Consider the following 24371-nt stretch of genomic DNA (forward strand, 5'->3'; position numbering starts at 1 on the left):
GCCTCGTTTTCAGCATTGCATTTAACTGGATCCTGCCTTAACTTGATTTTCCTAACTGTGAAGTTTAGAATCCTCTTTTGCCTAACTATTCCAAATTCCTTACTAATGACTACTGACTCCAGCAGCAACTACCACCCTCTTTCCACAAACACACTCTGGGCACTAGTCTCAATTCTGTGCATGTTTTTATATATATTTCAACACTCCAACCTCTTCCGCCAAATCAAAGAAAGCAACTTATCCTCAGTTCCCCTCTTAAAAAAAAAATAAAATAAACATAGAGGATCACCACTAACAGCCTCCCTCATCTAGGCTTTCACCTTGAATGGAAGACTCATGTCACTGGTCATCTGGTACCAAGGAACTGCTTTCTCATCTCATTTATCTGTTGATTCCCTTCCCTTTACTCATCTTTCCAGCACCTTTCAAATTAATAACTCATTTCTAACATCCTGCTTTTTACCCAACACACCTCCACACACCACTGTTTTTCCATCACCTAAACCATATAGAACATAGCAGAAGACAAATAGAAAGTAAATAAAATCATCATTTTTCTCTCCCTCCCTTCTCCAGCTCTTATCTTTTGAAATGTTTATGGAAGGACAACAGTAACTGCCTTTTGGGGAAAACACAAAGGCAGCTTCTACTGCCTTTCAGTGTCTTGTTGGTCAAAGGCTCCAGAGAAATGGTGGTGTAACAGATTCATGTAACACATTACTGCATCTGTAGATATGGCTATATATACAAAAAAATACTCGCTGCTTAAAACGAATACCTTATTGTTTTATTAAATATGGATTAAAAACTCTTCTGTTCTTCAAAATATCTTTAGTTTACAAGAATTCAATTTTGCTGAATATAAACATACTACAAGGAACATAAAAACCTGTAAGCTTAAAATATATCTACCAAAAAAGCCAGCTGTTCCAAACCAGACTATTTGAAGGTGCTGTGACTTTAGAAAAAAGCTGGTTTACGTTATCAGCATTTCTTCTCAACATACTAAAGAAAAACCTTTTTAGGGGAAGAATGTTTCATTCTAATGCATTCTTTTATCTAATAATATCAACAGAAGTTACTACTACTTAGTTACTAAGTTCATGTGTTCTTTTATACTGCATGTCATAATTTGAGCAATTGTCTTCTGTGTATAGAATGCACAAATGCACAAATTAATCAAATGCAACGATACTGACATAGTCTTACAGAACTTAATACTTAAAAAACCTTCAGCTCTGGATCTGTTCAGAACAACGTAACAAATCTGTCAACTGCAATTTATTTTTTTAATAATAATAAAATTACTTCCAAGTAAGCAGGCAGCTCATTCAATAATACTGCTTGGATTTTCAAAATACTGTGTTTCTTTGTATCTACGTACGTGAGGTAGGACACAAGCGTCAGAAACAGGGCTGGCCAAATAAAACACCTTACTTTACCCATCCTCCAAAGAAACTGTATATTAAAACTAATTCCAACTCATCATGTGATTACTGAAATACTGATCTGCAGGGGTAGAAATCTGTATTTGAGAGACTTTCTTCCTTCTTACATAGACAGGATACTGTGCTGCTATCTCAAAAGAATGCAGAATATATTTCTTCCTTACAGAAAGTGCTACTAGAAGCCACATCATCACTGTAGTGAGGCACTGAAAAAAAATGCATGAAACCTTTTCATTACTGCTTATACACACGGTATGATACTGTGTTTATCCTGCCTGTACAAATATAATGGCACTTGGTGAACTCTGTGTGGAGGTCAGATCTTTTAGACAGCAGAATCTGAAGAATTTCAAAGCAAATTGGGTGGGCGTTTTTCTGTATTTCTCTCTCAGTTACTTACTATTCCACTAGCGATGAAATACCAGAAGCTGTACTGTATGGACTGAAGCAGGTGTCCCAAGTACATTGGACAAACCTACTGACACAGCAGGAAATCTGCTTATGTCTGTGGAGTATAAATTACTTCTGTCAGTGTTAGGAAATTGCATCTAAATCAGTAAACATCTTTTGTAAAGGCAACATCCAACAACGGGAATGGCAGTCTAGGAGCATAACTGAAATAAGGACGCATTCGGGTTCTTCTGCTCCTCCCGAAGGATGACTGGACAGAGCATCTTGGTGAATTTTATCATTTTTGTCATCATAGAGCCATCAGACTCGTGGGATGGCCGGTCTGATCTAGAACTCATCTTAATCATGTGTTTGTAGACACGCTGCCTTGGGCAAACACAGTGGTATACCTGAATGTTTCCTAAAAAAACTCTTCATAAAATATGTACTGCACCTACCTTGATGAAGTAGAGATGTATCGATCTCTACAATACACATATATATGTTTTTATATATAAACATAGACAATCTTTAAAAAATTTCCATCCACAAACTCGGAATTGTACATGTCTGGGGTATACAGTTTTAAGACCCATGTATGCTCTTTTCATTACATGCCCTGTGTGCACAAGTGTTAGAATATTCAAACACATAAATGTACTTGGGTTTGTACTTGTATTTGCATAGGTTGATTGCATTTAAGAACTAACTCCACAGAACCATAGGGATGTAAACTTGCAGGATCTAAAACCTACTGTGTGCATTCGCAAAAGCAGACTTTGATAATCTATCAAGACCTACACATGCAAAAAAATAGCAAGAAAACTGCACACACACCTCTGTGTGGAGTTTGATGGTGGTTTTTTTTTTATAATATCAGATGATAAATGCTAAGCCAGAATGAAGTATTTAATCTTCAAGTCCAAGTCTTTTTGCAAGTGACTCACAAATTGAGCGTATTCATTTCCAGTGGAAATGTCTTTAATATGAATGCTTTTTTGTAAATTCTAATGTTTTTGTTCACATAGATCTAAATGTCAAAACAGCAAATGTCAAAATATTTGACAAGGGGTTCAATTTTTCCAGAAAATAAACTCAGTTGGCAGAGTCAAGTATAGTTAACACAGGATTCTCGATCATCCTAGTGGAAGAGGTGTACTCACACTAGAACTTTCAAGCAATTTCATGTTGCCTTCCTATTAGTGGATTAGCTAGCCCTAAATATTAATTATCTCAGTCAGTGACAAGTAAAAAAATCCCACACTTCTGGAATCAGAGTGAATTACTCTTAAACACTAGTAGCAAGATTACAATCCCTGTTTGCGTTTTGCATATGAGCTCCAGATCACTGAAAGTTTCCTGTTGCACTGCAGCAAGAAAAGGAAATGTAACACAAATAAGCCTAATTCGCTGCAAAGTACAGCAAGATACTTCGGTAATCTCATAAAAATTTCATACTGGAACTTGTTACAGTGAGTTCAATTTGATCTTTTAATGTAATACAGTACATTTTTATAAACTTAACATTATCATTGCAGAAGAGCATGCTAACTGAATGTTAGCAATTTATCTTTTATACATAATTATACTCTACTGTAGCTACTGTACGCAGATCTCAAAATGTTAGTACATAAAATATTCATTTTCTTTATATGAGATGAGAATGAACTTAAGAAGAGGTTTGAATATAAGAATGAAATATTTGCTGTGCCTATTTCTCAAGAAATAATGAATTACACATTATAACCCAAGAAATCAACATTTAAATTGCAAAACTATACTTTAAATTTACATTAAACATTATGATCAGTAATGTGCATCAATATTCGATGAAGTTTAACCTAACCATGTTTATGCACATAAAGCCTCAAGAGTCTGCAGCAGTTTCAGCATCAATTTTTCATATTTTTGTATAAAATGGACTTAAAGGTACATCTTCCATAAATGTTTTCAGTGCAATTCTGTCAAAGAGGAAAATATAAAGCTAGCTTTCAATCATTTTATACCATAAAAAAACCCCAACAACTTGCATTTGCACTGCTGAAGCATAAGTAAGCCAGTTCCATTGCGCCAACTATTTTAAAGTCAATTCAAATCAATCATAGTTGCCTTTCTAGGCAGGATTTTCCCCATATCTACAGGTATAAATGTTGAAAAGCTGAATACTGGAGGGGCAGGAAAGTTAAGCTGAGACGGAAAAATCTAATTGTTTATAATACCTTTTTCCATTGGTAACAAAAAAAAAGCATAATGAAAAAATTCTAAAGGTCTCTTTACTAGTGATCCTATAGTTTGGAAATCAGTAAATTCCTGTTTTAGTATTATCCCTTCCTCTAATCTTTACAGGCCACCTTGTGACTATAACTTCTTTGTTGATAAATTATGTGAAAATGCTCCATTATTCAATGAGATTAAATTTTCCTAAGTTAGAAACTGATTTTTTCACGTTGTCAACTGTAGGGAACCAGAGGGAGAAGAGCACCTGAAATTATAGTATGTGCTTGGCTAAGGATAGTGTAGCAACCTATACATTTTGGTTCAAAGACACAGTTTGTAAACTGCAAAACTGCATACAGGATACTGCTTTAAGTATTTTGTTTCTTTTTTTTTTTTTTTTTTTCAGATTATACCTAAAAAAAACCAACCCCAAAACCCAACCTCTCTATAGTAGCACAAAATAAAAATGAAGCTTCATTCAAATCTTGAATACCTTGACTGCAATAATCAACAGCTGGTTATTCAACAAAAACTTAGCTCTTCATACCAAAAAAATTTGGCTCAAGAAACAAAAACAAAACAAAAAGGTACAATAAACTCTGAAAAAAAGGTTCTCTCATGAGGCAACCTACCATGTACTACTGCTAGATACGAGTTTCCAGAAAAACATTACATCCCATTTTCAGCACATTTGTCATAAACATGCAACTTCACTATAAAATACAAAACACTTGGCTCTCAAGAACAGCTTTATAAAGACACACTGCATCAATAAAATTTTTCTTTGTGATTAACTTTACATTGTAATAAGAACTGTATTTTCACTAATGTTTATATATCAGATTTCATATTATAATGTAGTAATAATTTGCTCTTTGTGAACATCATGTTCAGAAGGAAATATCTATACACATTAACATACTAGACTATTAAAAACTCAGTTACAGAATTTTATTGATACAGTAGATTAATAAAAACTGATAGGGGAAGATAAAATGGGTAGGGTATTCAGTACATTATTTAATAACACACTTTTAAAATTAAAATATTTTAAATCCTTTTTGAATTTTCAATGCCACTAGAAGTCCAGAAAGGTCTGGCATCAATACTGAGGTGTAAAACAAGTCAAACAACTTCTTTCACAATTTGCATCTCTTGTATTATTCCATCCAACATTGTTCAACTGTAAAAGAAAGTAATTTAGCACCTCTGATGATAGGTAGGTGCCTAAAGGTAAACACTAGGTTAGATTAATGAAGAAACAAAGACTTTTTCCTCCTTCTCCTCAACAAATAGTGGCAAAAGAAAGTGGCACTATTTGTCCAACTGATTTTTTTTTTTCACAGTTAAATGTCAACAAGAGTACAAATACGAACACTGACAGATATTGCTTGAGATCAATTGTCAACAAACTCTTTTCCTTTTTAAATCAATAGATCCAATAAACAGTGGGGTACTGTCAGTTTAAAGCCGCAGATAAAAGCTATACAAGCACTTTAGAAGTCAGAAACATTAAAAAAAGAACTATTTACAGTTTTCTTCTTTAGTTCATATGTCTACAAAGCCAGCGCACATTACACTTCACAAAAATCCACAGTTAATGATATCAACATGTGTGTGGCTAAAGCTTGTGACCTAGGGACTGCAAATGCAGGGGCAGTAAAATAGGTTTTGTCTTTTTTTTCAGCAACCCCATTTGTGCACTAACAGCTTCGTTCAGTCTCAAGCTTTATATTAAAAGCATTCTTCAAAGCTTTCACCTGGAAGGCTGATAACTACATGCGCACTCATCGCCTTTCCCTTTTGGAAGTTCTGCGACGGACCTGTTTGGAGAAAGAGTATTTTAAAAGTTTTTACAGAGAAATTTTGAAAAATTCAAGAATGAATACATTTTGTAATGGAAAATCGCTTAGTCTCGCAATAACTTATAACACAATAACGAATAACTGTATACAGTGTCATTCGTTACTTGTTTTATCACAGGTCCAAGTCTCAGTCAATGACGAGGACATAACTTTGATGTTACTAAGCCCGCGTCCTTCAATTATTCAAAAATGATCTAATTTCCTTTTTCAGAGTTTTCACACACTCAGATGCTCCAGTCATCAGATGAAGTGTGAAGGCATCCACAGTTACGTTTTAAGTATTACTACTAACATATTTGTATAAAATAAATATAAACTTATTTGAACATATTTGCATATGATGGTAAAAGGAAGAAAATGGTTTAGGATTCTGTTCCAAGATTCCATTCTGTTCATTTTGTGTTCCTAATTTGTATAAAGACATATTTGTCACTATTACTATCCAGCTGAGAAGAACGGGCATGAGTTACCTGGAAAATAATTCCCATGAGATACTGCACAACTCAGGCAGACAGATAACAAAAGCTACACAGAACAGAAAATGTAAGATGCTCGACAAAAAAAAAAGTCATTTTCTAAGAAATGCAGCTTCTGTGGGAAACTACAGTGCAGTGCCACTACACAACAGTGGCAGTTGACAGCCACCATTCATTTTAAAGGAGGAAGGTTAAGTTCTAAGAAGAGCAGTCATTCTCTGATCATCAATACACAGAGGACACCACAAAGAGAATCTCAGGCATTTATCTTACATTGATTGTGGAAACTTCTTCTTCTTCCATTACTTCTTCCTGGGGAATGTCATCACTGGCAGGTGAATTACTCTGAAATACATCCATCTCTTCACTAGATTCATTCTCTTTACTGGCTGCTTGTTTGGAACGTCCCGCACGGCTACAATCAGAAGAAAAATAAAGATCAGTTTCACAGTCTATGGGTCTGCACGTGTATAAGCTGTATGAGAGCAAGCCCTCAGCCTTACAAGAACTTAAAATTTGATGTCATATAGTACTTCTGTCTTATACCTATCTAGTTCACTCATACATAGAATAGAAAAAGTAAAACTAGGAGGCTGGACAACAGTATTTGAAAACAAAATTCTTCCAGAAGAGAGGACCAGGAGTGTGAAGTTGAACAATTTTTGCCTCTATAGACAAGACAGCTTTTTCTCTTCTGTGCCAGAACACAGGGCAAAGAAGGTTGACCCACCAGTAATCAGTGAACAGGAAAAGCCAAACAGCCAGAGACTGAATACTTAGGCTTTATTCTTTCTATTCAATTCCATGAATAGATGTAGGAGTTTACGCACAACAAAATTTGAGTAACTGCATCTATATTTTTACAGACCTAGAAGACCCCATGTTGCTATTTATGAAATTAACACTATAATGAACCTAAATGCAAATCTTCCAAGCTAGCTTATGCTAAGAGCTAGGGATAACCCGGATAACAATACCTTAATCAGGATAATCAAGAATAATGAGTCAACAATATCTAAAATTGTCTGTGTTAGTCAGAGGATCTGAACCACAAGCAAAAAGCATCCACTTGATTAAAATGAGAACTAGCCCCTGCCATGCCTTAAAAAAAAAAAAAAAAAGCCAGCTATGTATGTATCCAAAACTAGAGAGCTGCACCCACGCTACCATTTTGGTTTGGGTCATTAGCAGTGCTCAGAATCAAAATCACTGAATCATCCCACTTGCTGCGGATGCAGTCTTGGTGCATCCAAAAAAGGTGACTTTTTGGATGAAATTAAACCAGAAACTCTGTTTCAGGCAGACAACACACACTTCAGTCCCTGGTGGGGGTGCACAGATCCAAACCAATTGTCCTCTGACGGCATCAAACCACACACGTGGTGGGAAATTTCAGTCCTGAGAACCACACTAAAATATGTACAAAAAATCTCTGATTTTCATATAGTAATTATAGTATAGTGGGGGTTTCAGCACCAACCAACAAGCATGACATCCTTTGAGAAACAATACAAATTAGCCCAACTCAAGCCTTCCAAGACTGATAAAAGCAACAGAATTGAAAAAGAAACAAGAATTATTCTCAAGCTAGGTTCATCTTTTCACATATTACAAAAATAAGCCAGTACATGTGTGGTAATTGGTATTCCAATTAGCTATCAGAAATAGGTTATACGCTATCACCTCATAGGTAACAGGAACCCAAATTCTTATGCCAAATCCATCCCCAAGGAGCCCAGAAAGCTTTAGGATTTGGATTAAATATATTCCACCTTGTGGTACACAGCGCTGCTCAGTCTATTGGCTCGCTTCAGTTACAACTGCTGTAGATATTTATGTAGAAAAGGGAGAAAGGTCCAACTACTTTGAAGCCTGAGGAATTACTGCAGTCTCACCTTTCTTTGGCACGTTTGGAAAAAGGACAGTCACAATTTGGCTGGTCTGACCACAAAAAATAAAAAATACACATAATGCTTTTTTTGGATGAAATCTAGAATAGATCAAACGACTCTGAATCCTGAAACAACTTACTTGGACTTCTCATGCCAGGAACAGTGTACGTACACACGACCGAGAGCTATGCCTGTTATTGATCATGTGCACTGATACAGTTCACTTTCTGTGTAAAAGGTGTTAAGAAACACACTGAGTTCACTGATTTCACTGAGAAGTGAATTAGAAGCTACTTATGTATTTTCTGAAGGGCATCTTTGAAAAACACCACACAGCACATCACCCAACAGTAACTTTTTGGCACGTCTCCTCTGCGTGGCAGTAGCAGTTTCCAACTCTTGTTCCACTGCACATGTAGCAGTGACTTCTGCAGTAACTAAGACAGTGTTTGCACCTGTGTTTCTGGTTACAGAGGAAGGGAGCAGGGGAGGGGTCTGACCTGAGGTAGGAAGACAGAACACTGGAAAGGTCAGGATATTGTGAGTGTGTAAAATGCCGAAACACGTGATCCAGTGTGAACCTGGAATTTGAGCTGAGAGCATAAGCCTGTTTGGGCAAAGATCTGCACATCTCCAGGGACAGGCGAATTGGTACATTAAACTGCCAGAGGAAGCTCAACAAGATGCTGAGTCCAGAAGCTAGAAACCAGCAAAGTGGCAGACTTAAGATCTGCCCTAAAGAATTTATCATCAGGTTCTGGAAAAGTATCTTGCAAATCTGTTCCATGAGCTGCAGTTTGACATCAGGGGCCAAATAAGTCCTCTCTGCTTGTACACCTATGCTTTCCATACAATGCATATACATGTATAGAAAAGGTAGAGATACCTACCTAGAGTAGGCACAAGAAAAGTAAGCTAGCCACAGAGCTTACCTTCATTTTGGAGCTTCATATGCCTCAGAATTTGTAAGAGCTACTATCCTGCATAGATTGTAGCACATTTTTTTATTTGGAAATGATTCAAATGGTTAATAATAAGGCCACAAATTAGAAAGCAAAGGAACATTCATTTAATGAGAAACAGAATAAACTTAATTCTCCACAATGCTGTTTCACTACAGCAACAATTTGATTCTTCCTCCCTATCCAAAACAAATGGGAGTGCTTTTCACTCTTTGAAGTCCTAATAAAGCCCCATCTTCAAGACCCTCATGTGCTTTCTTGACTTTTCTCCTATGAGAGCAGAGCTACGTATACGCTACCTGAGCATGTTAAACTTACCAGAGCCTCTTTCTCTGGTTTGAGATGCTCCAGGACAAGCAGATAGGGAAAATACTTTAAAAATAACAATGGTGATTTATTTTCTTAACTGTCAATTAAAGTATTCTGAAATATTTTCAGTAAATCATTGTTTGGCGGCAGAGGCATATTTTAAATTTTCACTAAACACAAATTTAGAAAATATTCACCACTTACACTTTTTTTTGCTGTGATGGTGGTGTGTTTGATGACCTTCCTCGTCTTTTCTGTGGCGTAGACTGTGCTGATTCAACTGTACTAGTTTCAGATGGTTCTGCTCTGTTTTGAGGAAGACCCAAATTGCAAAGCATCAAATTATAACTAAGTCCAAGGATAAAAAATATGCAGCTTACAAGAATACAGACTTACCTCTGCTGTGTTCTTTTCTGTGTCCTATTTTGCCTGCCTTTTGGTTTTTGTTCAATGTTTTCAGTTTGCCTTTCTTCTTCCTCCTCCTCCTCCTCTGCTGCAGCTGCTGGTGGTTGTTTTTTTTTGCTCCTTTTTGATGACTTTGCTACTGGTTCTTCCTTTGGTGTTCCCCCGTTATTTGCTTTGGGAGGGCGTCCTCTTCTCCCTTTCTTTGGTGGACTGTTCTGTTCATCCTCACTTTCTATTACATCTTCTTTTAGCCTTTTTTCCTCTTGCCATTGTGTTTCATCAGATTCTGAAACAACTGCAGGTCTCTTCCTTCCCCGTTGACTACCTCTAAGTTTCTGCTCTTGACCCAGTTTATTCAGGTCATCTATGCTTAGTTTCTCTTCCGAATCTGTGATAGCTGCTTTCTTCCTTCCTCTAGGCTTCTCCATCTCTGACTGAAAAGGTAAGATAATATCTTTAAATTAAAGAAATGAAACTGCCATATAAAACTGTCATGCATGCAAAAGCTCCAGAAGCATCCCCTAACAAGACAGTCTACAAGTTACACAAGTTGTCTACTAAGACTCTTTACCATAAGCACTTCAAAAATCTTTGCAAAAGTATAAACACATACATACATATAAAATGCCAGACAAAAGAGAAAGATTATTTCAAAGGTGAACAGTTAAAACACTGAGGTGCTCCAACCCTCTGACTGCTTTTTGTGACCTTCCTCTGGACCTGCTTCAAGAGGCCCATGTCCTTCTTATTATATTAGGGGCCCCAGAGCTGGATGCAGCACTCCAGGTGGGGTCTCATGAGAGCAGAGGGCCAGAATCACCTCCCTTGACCTGCTGGCCATACTTCTTTTGAAGCAGCCCAGGATATGGTCAGCTTTCTGGGCTGGGAGCTCACACTGCCAGCTCACTTTCATCCACCAGTGTTCCCAAGTCCTTCTCGGCAGGGCTGCTCTCAATCCTTTCATCCCCCAGCCTGTAGTGATACTGAGTGTTGCCCTGAGCCACATGCAGGTCCTTGCACTTGGCCTTCTTGAACCTCATAAGGTACACATGGCCCCATTCCTCAAGCCTGTCAAGATCCCCCTGGACGGCCTATCTTCCCTCTAGTGTGTCAAAAAAGGTAGCTTATGATTCAGAAAGAGTCCTTTCAGAACAGAAACTATTCCTTCACTTCTCCGTGCTCAAGTTCTCTGAAGCGCACAGTAAAGACCTATGAACAGTGCAAAGATTTCAGTAAGCAGCTATTAGGGCCAGAAAGATTGCTCCAACAAACCCCTACCCTTGGAAAAAAAAATAAATTAAAAACATTATCCACCTACCATTTCACGGAGACCATGACTGTTTCATTTCGGACCGCTTCATGGTCCAAAATTCCAAATATTTACAGTATTTCAACAGTTTCATACCACCATCTACTTCAAACTAACACTACTGTATTTCAGCCCATACACACACTCATTTATTAGTACTGCCACATTGCAATTTAAGCTACATAACAATACTTATGCCACTTAAAACCAGATTGAATTTTTTTTCCCTTCACATCTCCATTGTTACATAAGATGCAAGTCAGCTTACAGATGTACATCTCCACTTTATCCATAAACCCTGGTCAAGAAAGGCATAAAGAAAAGCTAGAAAGGATACAAGGCAAAAAAAAAGTAAAAGAAATCGAAGGACAAAGAATTATACTAGAAGAAAATAAGATAAACGTTTGAACAACAATGACATCTCCTGCCAGGTCATGACTTCAGTGACAAAATTGTTATTCTAGGTCAGTGACATCCTCATTATTCCCTGTTTTACTTGCTTTTGCAATGACTGTGCAAATATGTCATTGCAACTGCTTTTACCAAGTCAGTGGTTATAGCTAAGTTCAAAGTAGAGTTTCTCCCTCAGGTTAAACAGCATCCCCACAACCTTAGAACTAATGTGTTACTCTACCATGTAATCTGGACAAATATCCTCAGTAGTGACATCTTTAAAACATGGGCTTTCTGCTTTCCAATTAAAATTCTGCTTCTAAGTTAATGCTCGCTATAATCTGCTCCCCAGCTCCAAAAAAAAAACCAAAACCAAGGCAGCTTGCTTAAATATTCAGAGTGAAATACAAATGCCCTCAAAAGTTCACAAAATACTGAACTGTATTTGCTTTATCACTTAGTTTTGTCGGTTGCCAATTCAATCTAATGCTTCTAAACATGAATTGCATGCCAGCAGCTGTTTGCACTCTCAGACTTTTCAAGGTTTAAGCTGAAGTGACATATCAATACAAGAAGCATCAGAAGTAGGGGTGTTTTTTTTTTGACAAGAGATTCCTGATTTTTCTGGTTTTGTTATAAGACAGTTTGGTTTTCCCTCAAGATATCACAATATAAGACGGTTATTTACACTTCAAGACAAGCAAAAATTCAATACATTTTTACGAGTCAGTAGAAGCTTGGGCTTGTGTCCCAAGCAACTTAGAAAAATACAACGGACTCACATAATGGGAGAATAGAGAAATGTCAGAGACAGTCAAAAAAAAACCAGCAGTGACACCAGATATAGGACATCCTTAATGCATTCTAGAAAATCCAATTATAACATGTCTAATCTTGTTTGTATTATTACTTTTTCATGTATATCCCAAATACTACAAAATTTAAAGACTGCCAAGTGTTATTAAGGCACAAAGAACTGAAATTTTTAGTGGTATGTGAAATTCTTATTTAAACTGCTCTTAGAATTACAATACAATTAAAATTTTCTTTGGTGATTTATTTTTCTGTACTCTGATACAGGTGTAAATACTCCTTGAGACAATATTTAGCCTGTTTATGATTTCATTAACATATTAAAGCACTACATCTGACAGAGTCAAAAATATTTTGTTATATCCTCATTAGGAGCCTTTAGAATTACTGATCTACAGAAATACATAAATCAGTAAGAATTAGTAAGGACAGGGCTATCACCTCCAAAGGCCCTGGCTAGCAGTCATTACTAAGACTTGAGACAGACACATGTAATTTCTCCTGAATGATCCTAACTCTGTACAAGTGCATAGCAGTGACACCATTCTGCTCTCCCTTGGGGTTCACTGTTCTCATAAAACAGTTCGTTTATCTAACAGCATAGGCAATGTGCTTGTTAGTCACTAAGACTATTTTACATCACATTGCATTGTATTTAAGAATTAATTAGCTCACTCTGCCCTAAAAGCCTGTTGAAGGCCACATTACACACAATTAGACAGCTTTCAAATCATGCCCCAACTGCTACTTGGGACACCGGGCATTCAGAACCAAGCATTTTCCTGCCTTCACTTGCATTCAAGAACACAGAATCCATATGCCTATTCAGAGAACTCTTCTTTGGACTTTTAGGCCAGGCTGGATGGATCTTTGAGGAACATGGTCTAGTGGGAAGTGTCCCTGCCCATGGCAGGAAGCTTGGAACTAGATGATCTTTAAGGTTCCTTCAAACTGTAACCATCCTATGATGCTAAATCCAATGTTAAATCATGATGCCCTTCTTCGTATTCTAGATAACCACAGAACAAACAGTTGCTGTTCCTCACAGCTGTTGAAAGGAAAGCACATCTGGCTGGAAAAGAACATCAAAACCAGACTAACAGAATATTTTTTCATGGCATTTTCATACCCAATTCTAAATGCATTTTCCAGTAGTTTACAACATCAACTCGCTTTCATGTCTCAGCATATTTTCTCAAATGATAACAAGTGCCACCACATTAATTTTTATTTTAATGTTCTGGTGACTTAAAAAGAAACATCTGCAATGCAACCAACAGCTCACCCTTACAAGATCAGAGTCGTCCCTTTTGTCAGTTTTCTTCCCTGGCAAGGGTGAAGACAATGTGAATTCTTCATTTTCACTGTGGTCCATTTCAGTACTGTCAAGCCTAGAATGAATAAACGTTTATTCTCCTCAGTATTATAAAATTAAGAACAACTATCTTGAGAAGAAATCTATTCCTAAACCATGAACAGTCTGGCAGAAAGAACCTTTCACTCTGGCTACTATAGCCATCACATATCACAAGCCAGAACATCTAAGCCTCTGGACAAAGGTGTCAATCATAAGCCAAGATGAATTTTCTTTTTTCACAGGGAAAGATAAGCAGCTTTTTGAAACAGAAAAGCTGACTGAGTTTCAAGAGATCTGTGCGTCCGTATACATTTGCATACACTTTCATATACCAATCAAAGATCCCCACAGACAGACCAGCCAAAGCATGAACACTTTCCTATGGTGAGGCTTAGGCAATAAAACAGCAGATTTAAATTTCAGAGACCAGTTCAATCCTCAGCTTTGTGTTGTTATTTAGGACAGAAATTTCATTTTTATTTCAGTTTCTACATATGGACAAAAATACCTCCTGCATACGTAAAACACTGAGACCCACAGATACAAGCAATGTACAAAAGCAAATACACAAATCACTTTGTTGCATCTGCCTTGGGGTAGGTAGGAGCAACATTTTTAAGTAACAGTGGACTTTTTTAATGAAAAGATATATGCTATGTGCTGAAATGAAAAGCTGTATTCAAATACACAAACTCTTAACTCCTTGGCCTGGGCACTGCATAGACTGAGAAAGACACTCTTGTTCCTACGAGTAGAAAATCTGTAGTAACTGTGATGTTACCAGAAGGTCAGTTTTTATACATCATCTTATAGATGCAAGTTTGCCTGTATCTCCACTCAAAACACTAATCAGTTTAGCTTAGGTGAACTGGGGAGATTGTGAAGATGACAGAACACGTGAGGCTGTGAGCGCATCATTATTTTAAGTGAACTGGGTGTAGAACAGTATGGGTCTCAAGATTCATTTCACTGGATACAGAGAAGAATCTGGATTCCAACCTGTCTTTAGCCAATAATGTATTTCAGCATGTGAACCTGCATGACTCATAGGAAATACTTCTCAGCTCCATGGAAAGTCCACAGAAAGGCTTATTTCATACAAAACACTGCACTACATTTAAAATTATTATTATATATTAAAGTCAGAGAAGTACCAACTAAAAAGTCTTATTTCCAAACATAACATTTCCTCACAGTCTTGAAGTAATGTGAGAAAATATCAATAGCGGGTGGCTATACAATCTCTAAATGTCTGTGGAAAAAATTAACGACAGTGTGACCTTCAGTTAAAAAATGAACATAAGATGATACAGTAACTGATGAATAATTTAAAAAATTGACACAAAATAAGCTATCATTTTTAAAGACATAAAGCTAGAAGACGCCTTATGGAGCATTACAGTATATTCCCCCCTCCATCACAGAAGGAATTGAAAACCCAAAAATGTTTATCTGCAAACATAGAGCAAAATGCAGGACAAATTTATAGAGGAGGACATCACGCAAGATCACCACAATGGCCTACCAGTCCTCACTGTCTATGATGTGTTTTAACATTACAGCAGGCCACACCGTTCCTAGGAACTGCAGATGTGTGTATATACATACATACAAGTAGGGGCGTTATATATATATATGTATATATGAAATTAACATATGAGACTCTCCTTCCCTTCTACGGCCAACTCTGGGTGTTATTTGATTGTGGGTTTTATCTTTTTTAAAAGAAAATTTATTTCTGGGGTTAGAAAGCCAAATTCATGGTTTCAGTTATACCAACGTGGCAGTATAACTTTACTTCAAAATAAGATAATAGATTTCTGTTTCCCACTTAGAAAGCATTATAGAAATATTCAAAAGTTTCCATTACAAATACTTAAAATATCAAAGCTCCTTTGTTGTCTACCAACCTCCCTTTGATCCTTCCTGGAGAGCTTGGATTTGAACTGCTGCTGGCATTGCTTACAGTTTCCATTCGTGAAGATTTGGATTGAGACTGCTTGCCTGCTGACGAAAGAGGCTTATTAACTGCTCCAAGAACATTGGCTGCTTTGGGCTGAAACCAAAAATATATTTCCTTTATTTTAAGCTACACATTTAGATATTGTTAACATGTACTATGCTTAAAATATTCATAGATTTCACTTTCTGCAATCAATCTCCTAATTTTAAAACAAAACAATAAACATTTTCATATGAAAGTTACAACAGACACCAGAAGGAAGCTGACAAAGCTGTAATCAAATAGCTAGCTGCCACTGAAAACAGTGGTGGCACGCTCTTTACCCTTACATTCTGTCCTCTTCTCACTGGGAGCACTGGGCGCTCACCTGACCTTGCAGTAAGCCACCTTGGCACTTTTTGTGCTGTTTGCTTTCTGCTGATCTGGCTGCCTGAACCAGCTCACCATTTGGATCAGATAAGCATCTGTACTGGCAAAACAGAAATAGCAGTAGGACAGCCCGTTCAGCAAAGAAGCCATTAAACTGGCTTAGCTGTAACGGCAAGCCACACTAGTTTCAACTGGGAATGAATAAGAATCTCAAAAATCAAATACTGTGGAGAAGATTCTGATACTTCATGCACAGATTTAAAATAGCCAGGCTTCTAATAGGTGCCAAAATTTCCAGACACTGGTAAGCTTCAGGTTATTCATGTAAGTGGATTATCTTTCAGACATGCCAAATACCTGCAGCTTACTCTAACTTGAGAGTTGAAAGAATTCAGTTACTCCTAAAAAGAACAGACCTTTATGGCAAACACCCACATACAAATATATTGAATTAAAGACCATTCCCCAAATTTCTCGTTATCTAGGATGATCCATCTTCTATTTCAATATTAGATTCTAGCTATGTCTAAAGTTAGTGACTAGCTAAAAAAAAAGCTCTATGTGCACATCATAGCAGCTTCGAATGTTCCTTTTTCAGAAATATGCACCATGTTTGTGCTCGTTACATTTTTTATAGCCAGAGGGAATTTTACACTTACAAAGATTCCCTCTGCAGTGGGTACAAGAAAAACAGCATATCCATTCCAAAAATAAACCTTGGAGAACAAAATCCAGTTTAAGAATTGACATCTACAAGTTTAGAACTTAACGTTAATCAATAACCAAATACAGAAAGAGCTCAAAAGCAGGGAGATGTTCAAATTCACACTGGACTGGGCTTTCTACTGAGGAGGGACTACAGGGCCTGCACTAGCTCCTCCCTTACCACAGAACTCAAAGCCTTGCTGCCCTCAGATGCTGTTCCCTGCTTATATCCACCCCACCATCATCCACTCAAACTGGTCTTCCATTCCCAAAAATAAGACTCCCTAGACCAACTCTCATTTCCTGTTGCTCTCCTGATGGTGAAGCAACTGAAAACTTTTGGTGGTCAAATTCACCTTTGCTGTTTGTTACAAAATTTTAGAACAACAAAGAAGGAGCTAGAGTACCTGGTGCTAGAACTTTAAAACAATAAAAAAGCTACCTTAGCATTCAGAAGAATTTCAGTTAGGATATGTGAGCAATATGGGGCTGCTGGGGAGAGTCCAGCAAAGGACCACTAAGATGAAGGAGGGACTGGAACACTTCTCATATGAGGAAAGTCTGAGAAAACAGAGACTTTGGTCTAGATGACCTCCAAAGGTCCCTTCCAAACTGAGACATTCTGTGACTGTGATTTGTGATAGCATAAACCACATTTCTTGTTTAGTGTTGGCACAGTACACTTATAAGTTTGGGACAAACTAACAAGAATGTTTTATGTCAAAAACTGGATAGGAGAACTTCATATTGACTACTGATCAGAAATTGGAAGACATGCAACCTCCTCTAAAAACTTTGCATCTTCAGTAAGAAGCAAATCTCTAATCCATGGAGTTCAAATAAATAAGCAACACAGTGATGATCTATTTGAATCAATAAGTGTTGACTTTCAATTTCTAATCAAAAAGATGCTCTTGTACACCTGCACTGTTTCCTAAATTGCGGTCCTCCTCTATGAGCAAGTTACTAGCTCACAGCTAATGCTTCATTAGCAAAGTTAAGGTTATTGAAGATGCTGCACTTTTACTTCTTTTGCAAGGTTCTCCTGTAACCTAGAACAGGACACATTAATCCAGATGAAAGCCAAAATTTGTCTTTTCCTTTAATAGATTTTAATTTTATTCTCAAGAGTACTTAGGTTTAGTTTTAGTGAAGAAAGAACATTGCCATTCAATGCAATGTATATTCAGAAAGAACAAATTAATATAGCCATAGAACAGCCAGTTATCTTGTAAAATGCTGTAAAACGGTACTCAGCTTTGCCGCAGATTAATTTATATTTGAGTTTTTCATAGCTGTGACTTCATATGCAATACTGTAATCTTCAGCAGAAAAAAAAGGTTAACCGTTTTGCTAAGTTGCCAAATATTATGTCGTGGGTGTTTTTAGACTCTCTTTTTGAAGACAACAGGCTTTACCTACTATTAGCACAACCCAGCACGGACAGCAGCAGTTTTCCTTCTACCCATCTCTTTCTCTCTAGTTGTTTACTAACTCTTGGTATATAAAACCTTTGGGCAGAAGCAATCTATTTCCTTAAACTTGAAGTGTTTAATTAACTACATGTTAGCTTTCTTTAAAGAAAAAAAAAATAAAAAAGAAACAAACAAAAAAGAAACAAAAAAAACCCCACACTCCCCCAGAAAATCTACCCAAATCAAAGCTGCAAACAACAGCACCAAAACCGCAACCAACCCCCACCATACATACCTTTCCAGGAGTGAAAAAAGACTTCATTTCCGGAGGAAGATAATTTTTGGTGTTACTGAAATTCTGTAAAGAAGTGGGGGGAGGGGAAGTAAAAATCACAGCTAAAATCCAAGAACGAGATATAAACATTTTTGAGGTAGTACTGAAAGACTTTATGTCATTTATGCTTTTGACATTTTAAACCTGAACAACAATATCCTGGGGAAGGAAATCAGTGTGTACACATAGATAAATATTTATGAAAACATATGCAAACATACATACATTTCCCACTACATTATAATAGGGAAAAGTCTGAAGTTACAAGAACTATTGAAAAACCCCTGAATTTAAACTAACAAAGATTTAAACAGACTTATCTCAAGAAAAATTAAGTGCCACGGTATACCTTGTCAGGTTGAGTAAAATATCTGGCTGGAAGTACAGGGTCTTTAGGGGATTCCAAACTGTATGTTGTACTCTTTGACATAATGATATTCATTGCTACATCACAGACAGTGTATAGTTTCTGTATAATAAAATTTAAAAAAACAAACAACACTTCAGAAGTTCATCACAAATTTTGACAAATGACAGCATCTTTTAAACACAGAAGTACAAGAACTCAGTTTAAATGCAATTACCTTAAACATTTAACATTAGCCTGCATCTCAAACAGTGTATCACAGGGTACTAAAATATAGTAGCAGAAGAAAAAAGCACTTCAGCAGCTGAAAAGAGCTAGCTTTCATGATCTTTATACACTTAAGCGTAGTGTATGCCATAGTTTCAAACAGAAAGGTTAAAAAAAAAATCTCATCTCTGTGATAGAAACAGAAAAGTGACAAATCCGTACATTATGTTTTGTAAAAAACCTCAAACACAAGATCAAGGTTTGATATATTCACTGCACAATCCACACTAGAGACATCTAGTGCATGTGTTTTTCTTCCTATACTAAGCTGACTTTTGCACTTTTAAAATTAAATATGACAAAGTGGATGATTTAAACAGTAAAAATTATAGTTTACATATATTTAAAGTTAACCTTTAATAACCTTACTGAGACAAACAGAAGGACTGCAAACTACTACAACTCCCTTGCAAATGCGCAAGATCTACTGTAGCATAGGAAAATAACTGTCATCTATACTACAATAAATACAATCATTACTTTATATGAAGTACCATCTCCCACATACAATTCTATTGAATGACATTTTAAAGCTGGTGTATAAAGAAAAAGCAACTCATTTCCAGAAGGAGGCCAGAATTACATGCAATTTCCCATCAAAATGCATCACCTACTTCATTCATTTTTGCATCTTCTGGTCCTTGAGCATCCTTAGTCTGTTTGATATTTTCTACCATTTTTCTGATAAACGCATGACTGTTGTTTTCATTTTTAGCCATCAGTATTTCCAGTATGAACCACAGGCACCTAAAGGAGAAATGCAGTACTCCTCATGAATAAAAATGCAAAAGAAATTCTTTTAAAAAGCACATCTGAGAAAGTGGTTTACTCTAGGTTTTACTAGTGTTATGAATTTGAACCAGCTTAACTCTGGGAAACCCATTCTTTAGAAAAAAAGAAATTAAGGTAGGATGAGCAGAAGATGAAGGTAAGATATCATAGAGCACTAAAAAACCATATATACTATTTCCCACAATATTTAACAGAAATAACTGCCATTGTTATGTGCACTGGACAGTTCATCAGGGTACCACAAGAAATTAAAATTTCACTTACAATAAAGTCAGATTGTTTTAACACTATTAAAAGTAGCCTTACTCTTTAATGTCCTTGAGTTGTTCAATGTCCTGGACTTTGACATAATCTGGGTCATGAGCTAGAAGATGGATAGTATAAGGAACAACATACTCTGGTAGAAGTGACAACAGTTTCTCTGAAAAGCAGAAGAAAGATGCATCAAAAGACTATATACCAAGAAATATTCTTTTCTACTACAGAGGAAAGCAAAATTTAAGGTCAGCATACGTTAAGATAAAGTATAGGAACAAAGGGGTCTATCATTTCTTTATGATGTATCTCATGGTTGATATGCAGATGTTTCATGCATGCAAAAATTAGGATTTTAGGTATCTCTCACTCAGGGCTGTGTATTTTCTAGCTACCTTGAGAATACAGCTACAGTCACCCCCTACTCCTAATCATTTCCTCAGTTCAAAGCCTGTATTCATAAAGACTTTGAAAAACAGGAATGAGGACAGATCACAAAATCCATGTTATCTGCAAGATGCGAGACCAGCACAATTGCAGGATAAGCTCCTGTTCTTCCTTTGGACATTGCAGTGTACAGCCTGTCAGCAGAACAGAAATAAATGCCCTTTGCATTATAAATGGCCACAGCCTCTCTCATCTGCTTAAAGAAAGAACAGGAGGTAACTTGAAAGCTTCATCAAAGTCGTAGGTAGTGGACCAAGTCTGAAAGGCGTAATTCCACCTGAACAGAGCAGCACAACTGAACTATGACATTCAAAGCATGCAACACTTTGGCTAGCATCCTCTGAGACTTGTAAATAATCCTAAGCAAGGACTGCAGGATAAAGTCTGTCCTACATCACAACAGTTAGATGACCTGTAAGTCAGAAGTAAGGATTGTTGCCAAAGGCCCCCTCAAGAGTTATGATCACAACATCCACATTCCATAAGGTAACAAACAAATTCCTGAGCTAACCAACACTATGCAGAGTGAACTTCAGCACCTCAAAATTTGATGACAAAAATCAGGACAAAAGGTCACAGCCCACAGGGCAAGGATAACAAAAAGACAAATTGTACATCAAAAGTCAAAAAGCATTTTGCAGAAAACGTCCACGCTGCTTTCTTCAGCCTAATGACTGAGAAGAACTGGAAGATGCACAGCTCATCCAAGTTATTAAACCTATAACCGGTGCAACAGGCAGGATGATAGACAAGGAAGGCATGCTATTATTTTATGTATAATATTATGGTACAAGCATGAGGCTGCCCAGGGAAGCTGTGGATGCCCCATCCGTGGAAGTGTTCAAGGCCAGGCTGGATGGAGCTTTGAGCAGCCTGGTCTAGCGGGACATGCCCATGGCAGGGACGTTGGAACTTGATCTTGACTGCTTGTGGCAAATGCAAAATCAAAGTATTAACACGACTATGGATAAACACTTGAATGTAAATGTCAAGGAAGGAGGGAAATTCCTGGCTCTGTTTTTCAGAAAAAAAAAAAAAAAAAATCAATGCTCATTTACAGGATAATCATCAAACTTATCTTGGAAAATGTAAGTGAAAAAAAAAAAAAAAAAAATCCACATTTTTCAGCTAGTGAGTGGTCATGAAAGACATGACTAAGTCTGGAAAACCTCCTTTCGGTAAGCTTTTAACTATCCCATATTAGGTTATGAACAAGAAGTCCAAACATCTGTAGATTATCATATGTAATATTTGAAAACTATTTTCAATACCTCACAACACTGATATTTTTATCTCTAATCTATGTATTCATATGAGATGTGCTTGACAAATAATGTGGGCAGCAAATAAAATACACCATCATTCCAGATTTCATAAGACTAACTAAATAATTTCCATGCATAAATCAAGTCTCAATCTATCCCATTCTTAAAGGTCTGCATAAACAGGGATAATGCACAGCCTACATAAAATATTTGGATTCATAATAGCAAGGACAGCATTCAAAATTAATAAAGGTTCACAGAAGATAGTGCTGTCAAGTTCCAAGGATACATTTTGAGAAAGCCATTGCTGTTGATGCAGTTAATTATCAAGAGTAATAGCCATACTACATAGACTGTAAGCCATCATAAGGTTTGAAAGAAACAATAAAATCACCCAATTTCTTTCTTTTTCACACTGTATTTATACAATTGAAATCCAATGTACTTTGCAAAGCAGTTTTTAATGCGTTGTAACTGACGTTGCACTACGAACTTTAAAAGCATCCTTCACTTCTTCAAGCACTGTCCTGCATTTTAGCCAGCAGCTGTTTGCGTAACTGAATACTAAAAAAAAAAAAAAAAAAAAAAAAAAAAAAGGCAAAAAAAAATAGCCAAATCTCACTTTTAAATTACATCAGCAAAAGTCCTTTGAGGTCCCCACAGCATTCCTTGTTATAGTGGGAGGACAGATTCTTCCACAGGCAGCACATACATATCTACCCCTTCTGGTTCAGAAATCCTACTGTCTTCATTTTAAACACACACACTTCTAATTGCCAATTTAGACCAACGGGAGTCAACACTCTAAGGAAACCCACTAGAAAGCAGGATGGATAAAAATTAACACTATGGATACAAATACTGGTATTTAACTTCCCTTCAACAAAATTGTACCGACAGATCAGACACAAAAGAAAAAAGAAAAACTGTTCCAGTCCCAGCTCAAAAGTTTTAAGACTTCATTAGACAGCAGCCTGCAAGGAAATCGGTAAAGACTTCAATAAATGGAAAGCAACTGCATAACTCCATTAAGAAATAGTAGTATTCAGAAAAGGAAATGGAACCGACTTCACATCTGTTGCTTGGGAAATTGCTGTCTGCCTCAGATTTTTTTTCAGACAGGTATCCATGAAGCCAGACTTCAGGAAGTAAGCTTTAGTCAGTTGGATAAGATGAGAACCAACATGTTCGTAAGAAGAAAGATAAGACATTATTGCAAACAACATAAATAAAAATGCATCAGCATTTTTTTAAAAGTTGTTTAATATTCAAAGCAACGTTACTTTTACCATAATGTGTTAAGCTAAGAGATCTAGAGTAAACTCTCCCATCAAGAGCTTGAGCTGCTGCTAGCATCCTCTGAGACTTGTAAATAATCCTAAGCAAGGACTGCAGGATAAAGTCTGTCCTACATCACAACAGTTAGATGACCTGTAAGTCAGAAGTAAGGATTGTTGCCAAAGGCCCCCTCAAGAGTTATGATCACAACATCCACATTCCATAAGGTAACAAACAAATTCCTGAGCTAACCAACACTATGCAGAGTGAACTTCAGCACCTCAAAATTTGATGACAAAAATCAGGACAAAAGGTCACAGCCCACAGGGCAAGGATAACAAAAAGACAAATTGTACATCAAAAGTCAAAAAGCATTTTGCAGAAAACGTCCACGCTGCTTTCTTCAGCCTAATGACTGAGAAGAACTGGAAGATGCACAGCTCATCCAAGTTATTAAACCTATAACCGGTGCAACAGGCAGGATGATAGACAAGGAAGGCATGCTATTATTTTATGTATAATATTATGGTACAAGCATGAGGCTGCCCAGGGAAGCTGTGGATGCCCCATCCGTGGAAGTGTTCAAGGCCAGGCTGGATGGAGCTTTGAGCAGCCTGGTCTAGCGGGACATGCCCATGGCAGGGACGTTGGAACTTGATCTTGACTGCTTGTGGCAAATGCAAAATCAAAGTATTAACACGACTATGGATAAACACTTGAATGTAAATGTCAAGGAAGGAGGGAAATTCCTGGCTCTGTTTTTCAGAAAAAAAAAAAAAAAAAATCAATGCTCATTTACAGGATAATCATCAAACTTATCTTGGAAAATGTAAGTGGCAAGCTCTGACTTGTGTGATTTTTGCCAGAAGAAAAATGCTCCTGCATCTTAGTGCCATTAGTTTTGCAATAGCTTTCCATGAGAAGTAAAACTAGATAATTGTAAACTCCCACTAATCCCACTTTCAGAAAAGATGAATGATCAGATGCAACATCACAGCATACTTGCTTGTGAAATTCAGGGTGAATTTGCACACAGCAGCTTCAAATTCTGCTGATGATAAAGCACAGACATTCACAA

General features: G+C 36.9%; 1 protein-coding gene across 4 annotated transcripts in view; it reads right to left on the reverse strand.

The window, feature by feature from the left end:
• Positions 1-2797: 2797 nt before the first annotated feature.
• The window catches only part of PDS5B (PDS5 cohesin associated factor B), an 88943-nt gene continuing 67369 nt past the window's right edge, over positions 2798-24371 (reverse strand). The window contains exons 25-34 of one of the 4 annotated variants that reach the window (XM_014965991.1): positions 20355-20469; positions 19871-20003; positions 18972-19091; positions 18584-18646; positions 15747-15892; positions 13765-13870; positions 9956-10398; positions 9764-9865; positions 6670-6811; positions 2798-5878 (exon numbers count right to left, since the gene is read on the reverse strand). In XM_014965991.1, the coding sequence (XP_014821477.1) occupies positions 5843-5878; positions 6670-6811; positions 9764-9865; positions 9956-10398; positions 13765-13870; positions 15747-15892; positions 18584-18646; positions 18972-19091; positions 19871-20003; positions 20355-20469 (1406 nt within the window). In that variant the 3' untranslated portion in view covers positions 2798-5842. The remainder of the gene's footprint in view (positions 5879-6669; positions 6812-9763; positions 9866-9955; positions 10399-13764; positions 13871-15746; positions 15893-18583; positions 18647-18971; positions 19092-19870; positions 20004-20354; positions 20470-24371) is intronic. The other 3 variants (XM_014965992.1, XM_014965994.1, XM_014965993.1) reach the window with 3 other exon arrangements.

The sequence above is a fragment of the Calidris pugnax genome, unplaced genomic scaffold (genome assembly GCF_001431845.1).
Source record: "Calidris pugnax isolate Ruff unplaced genomic scaffold, ASM143184v1 scaffold20, whole genome shotgun sequence".
Taxonomy (NCBI): Eukaryota; Metazoa; Chordata; class Aves; order Charadriiformes; family Scolopacidae; genus Calidris; species Calidris pugnax.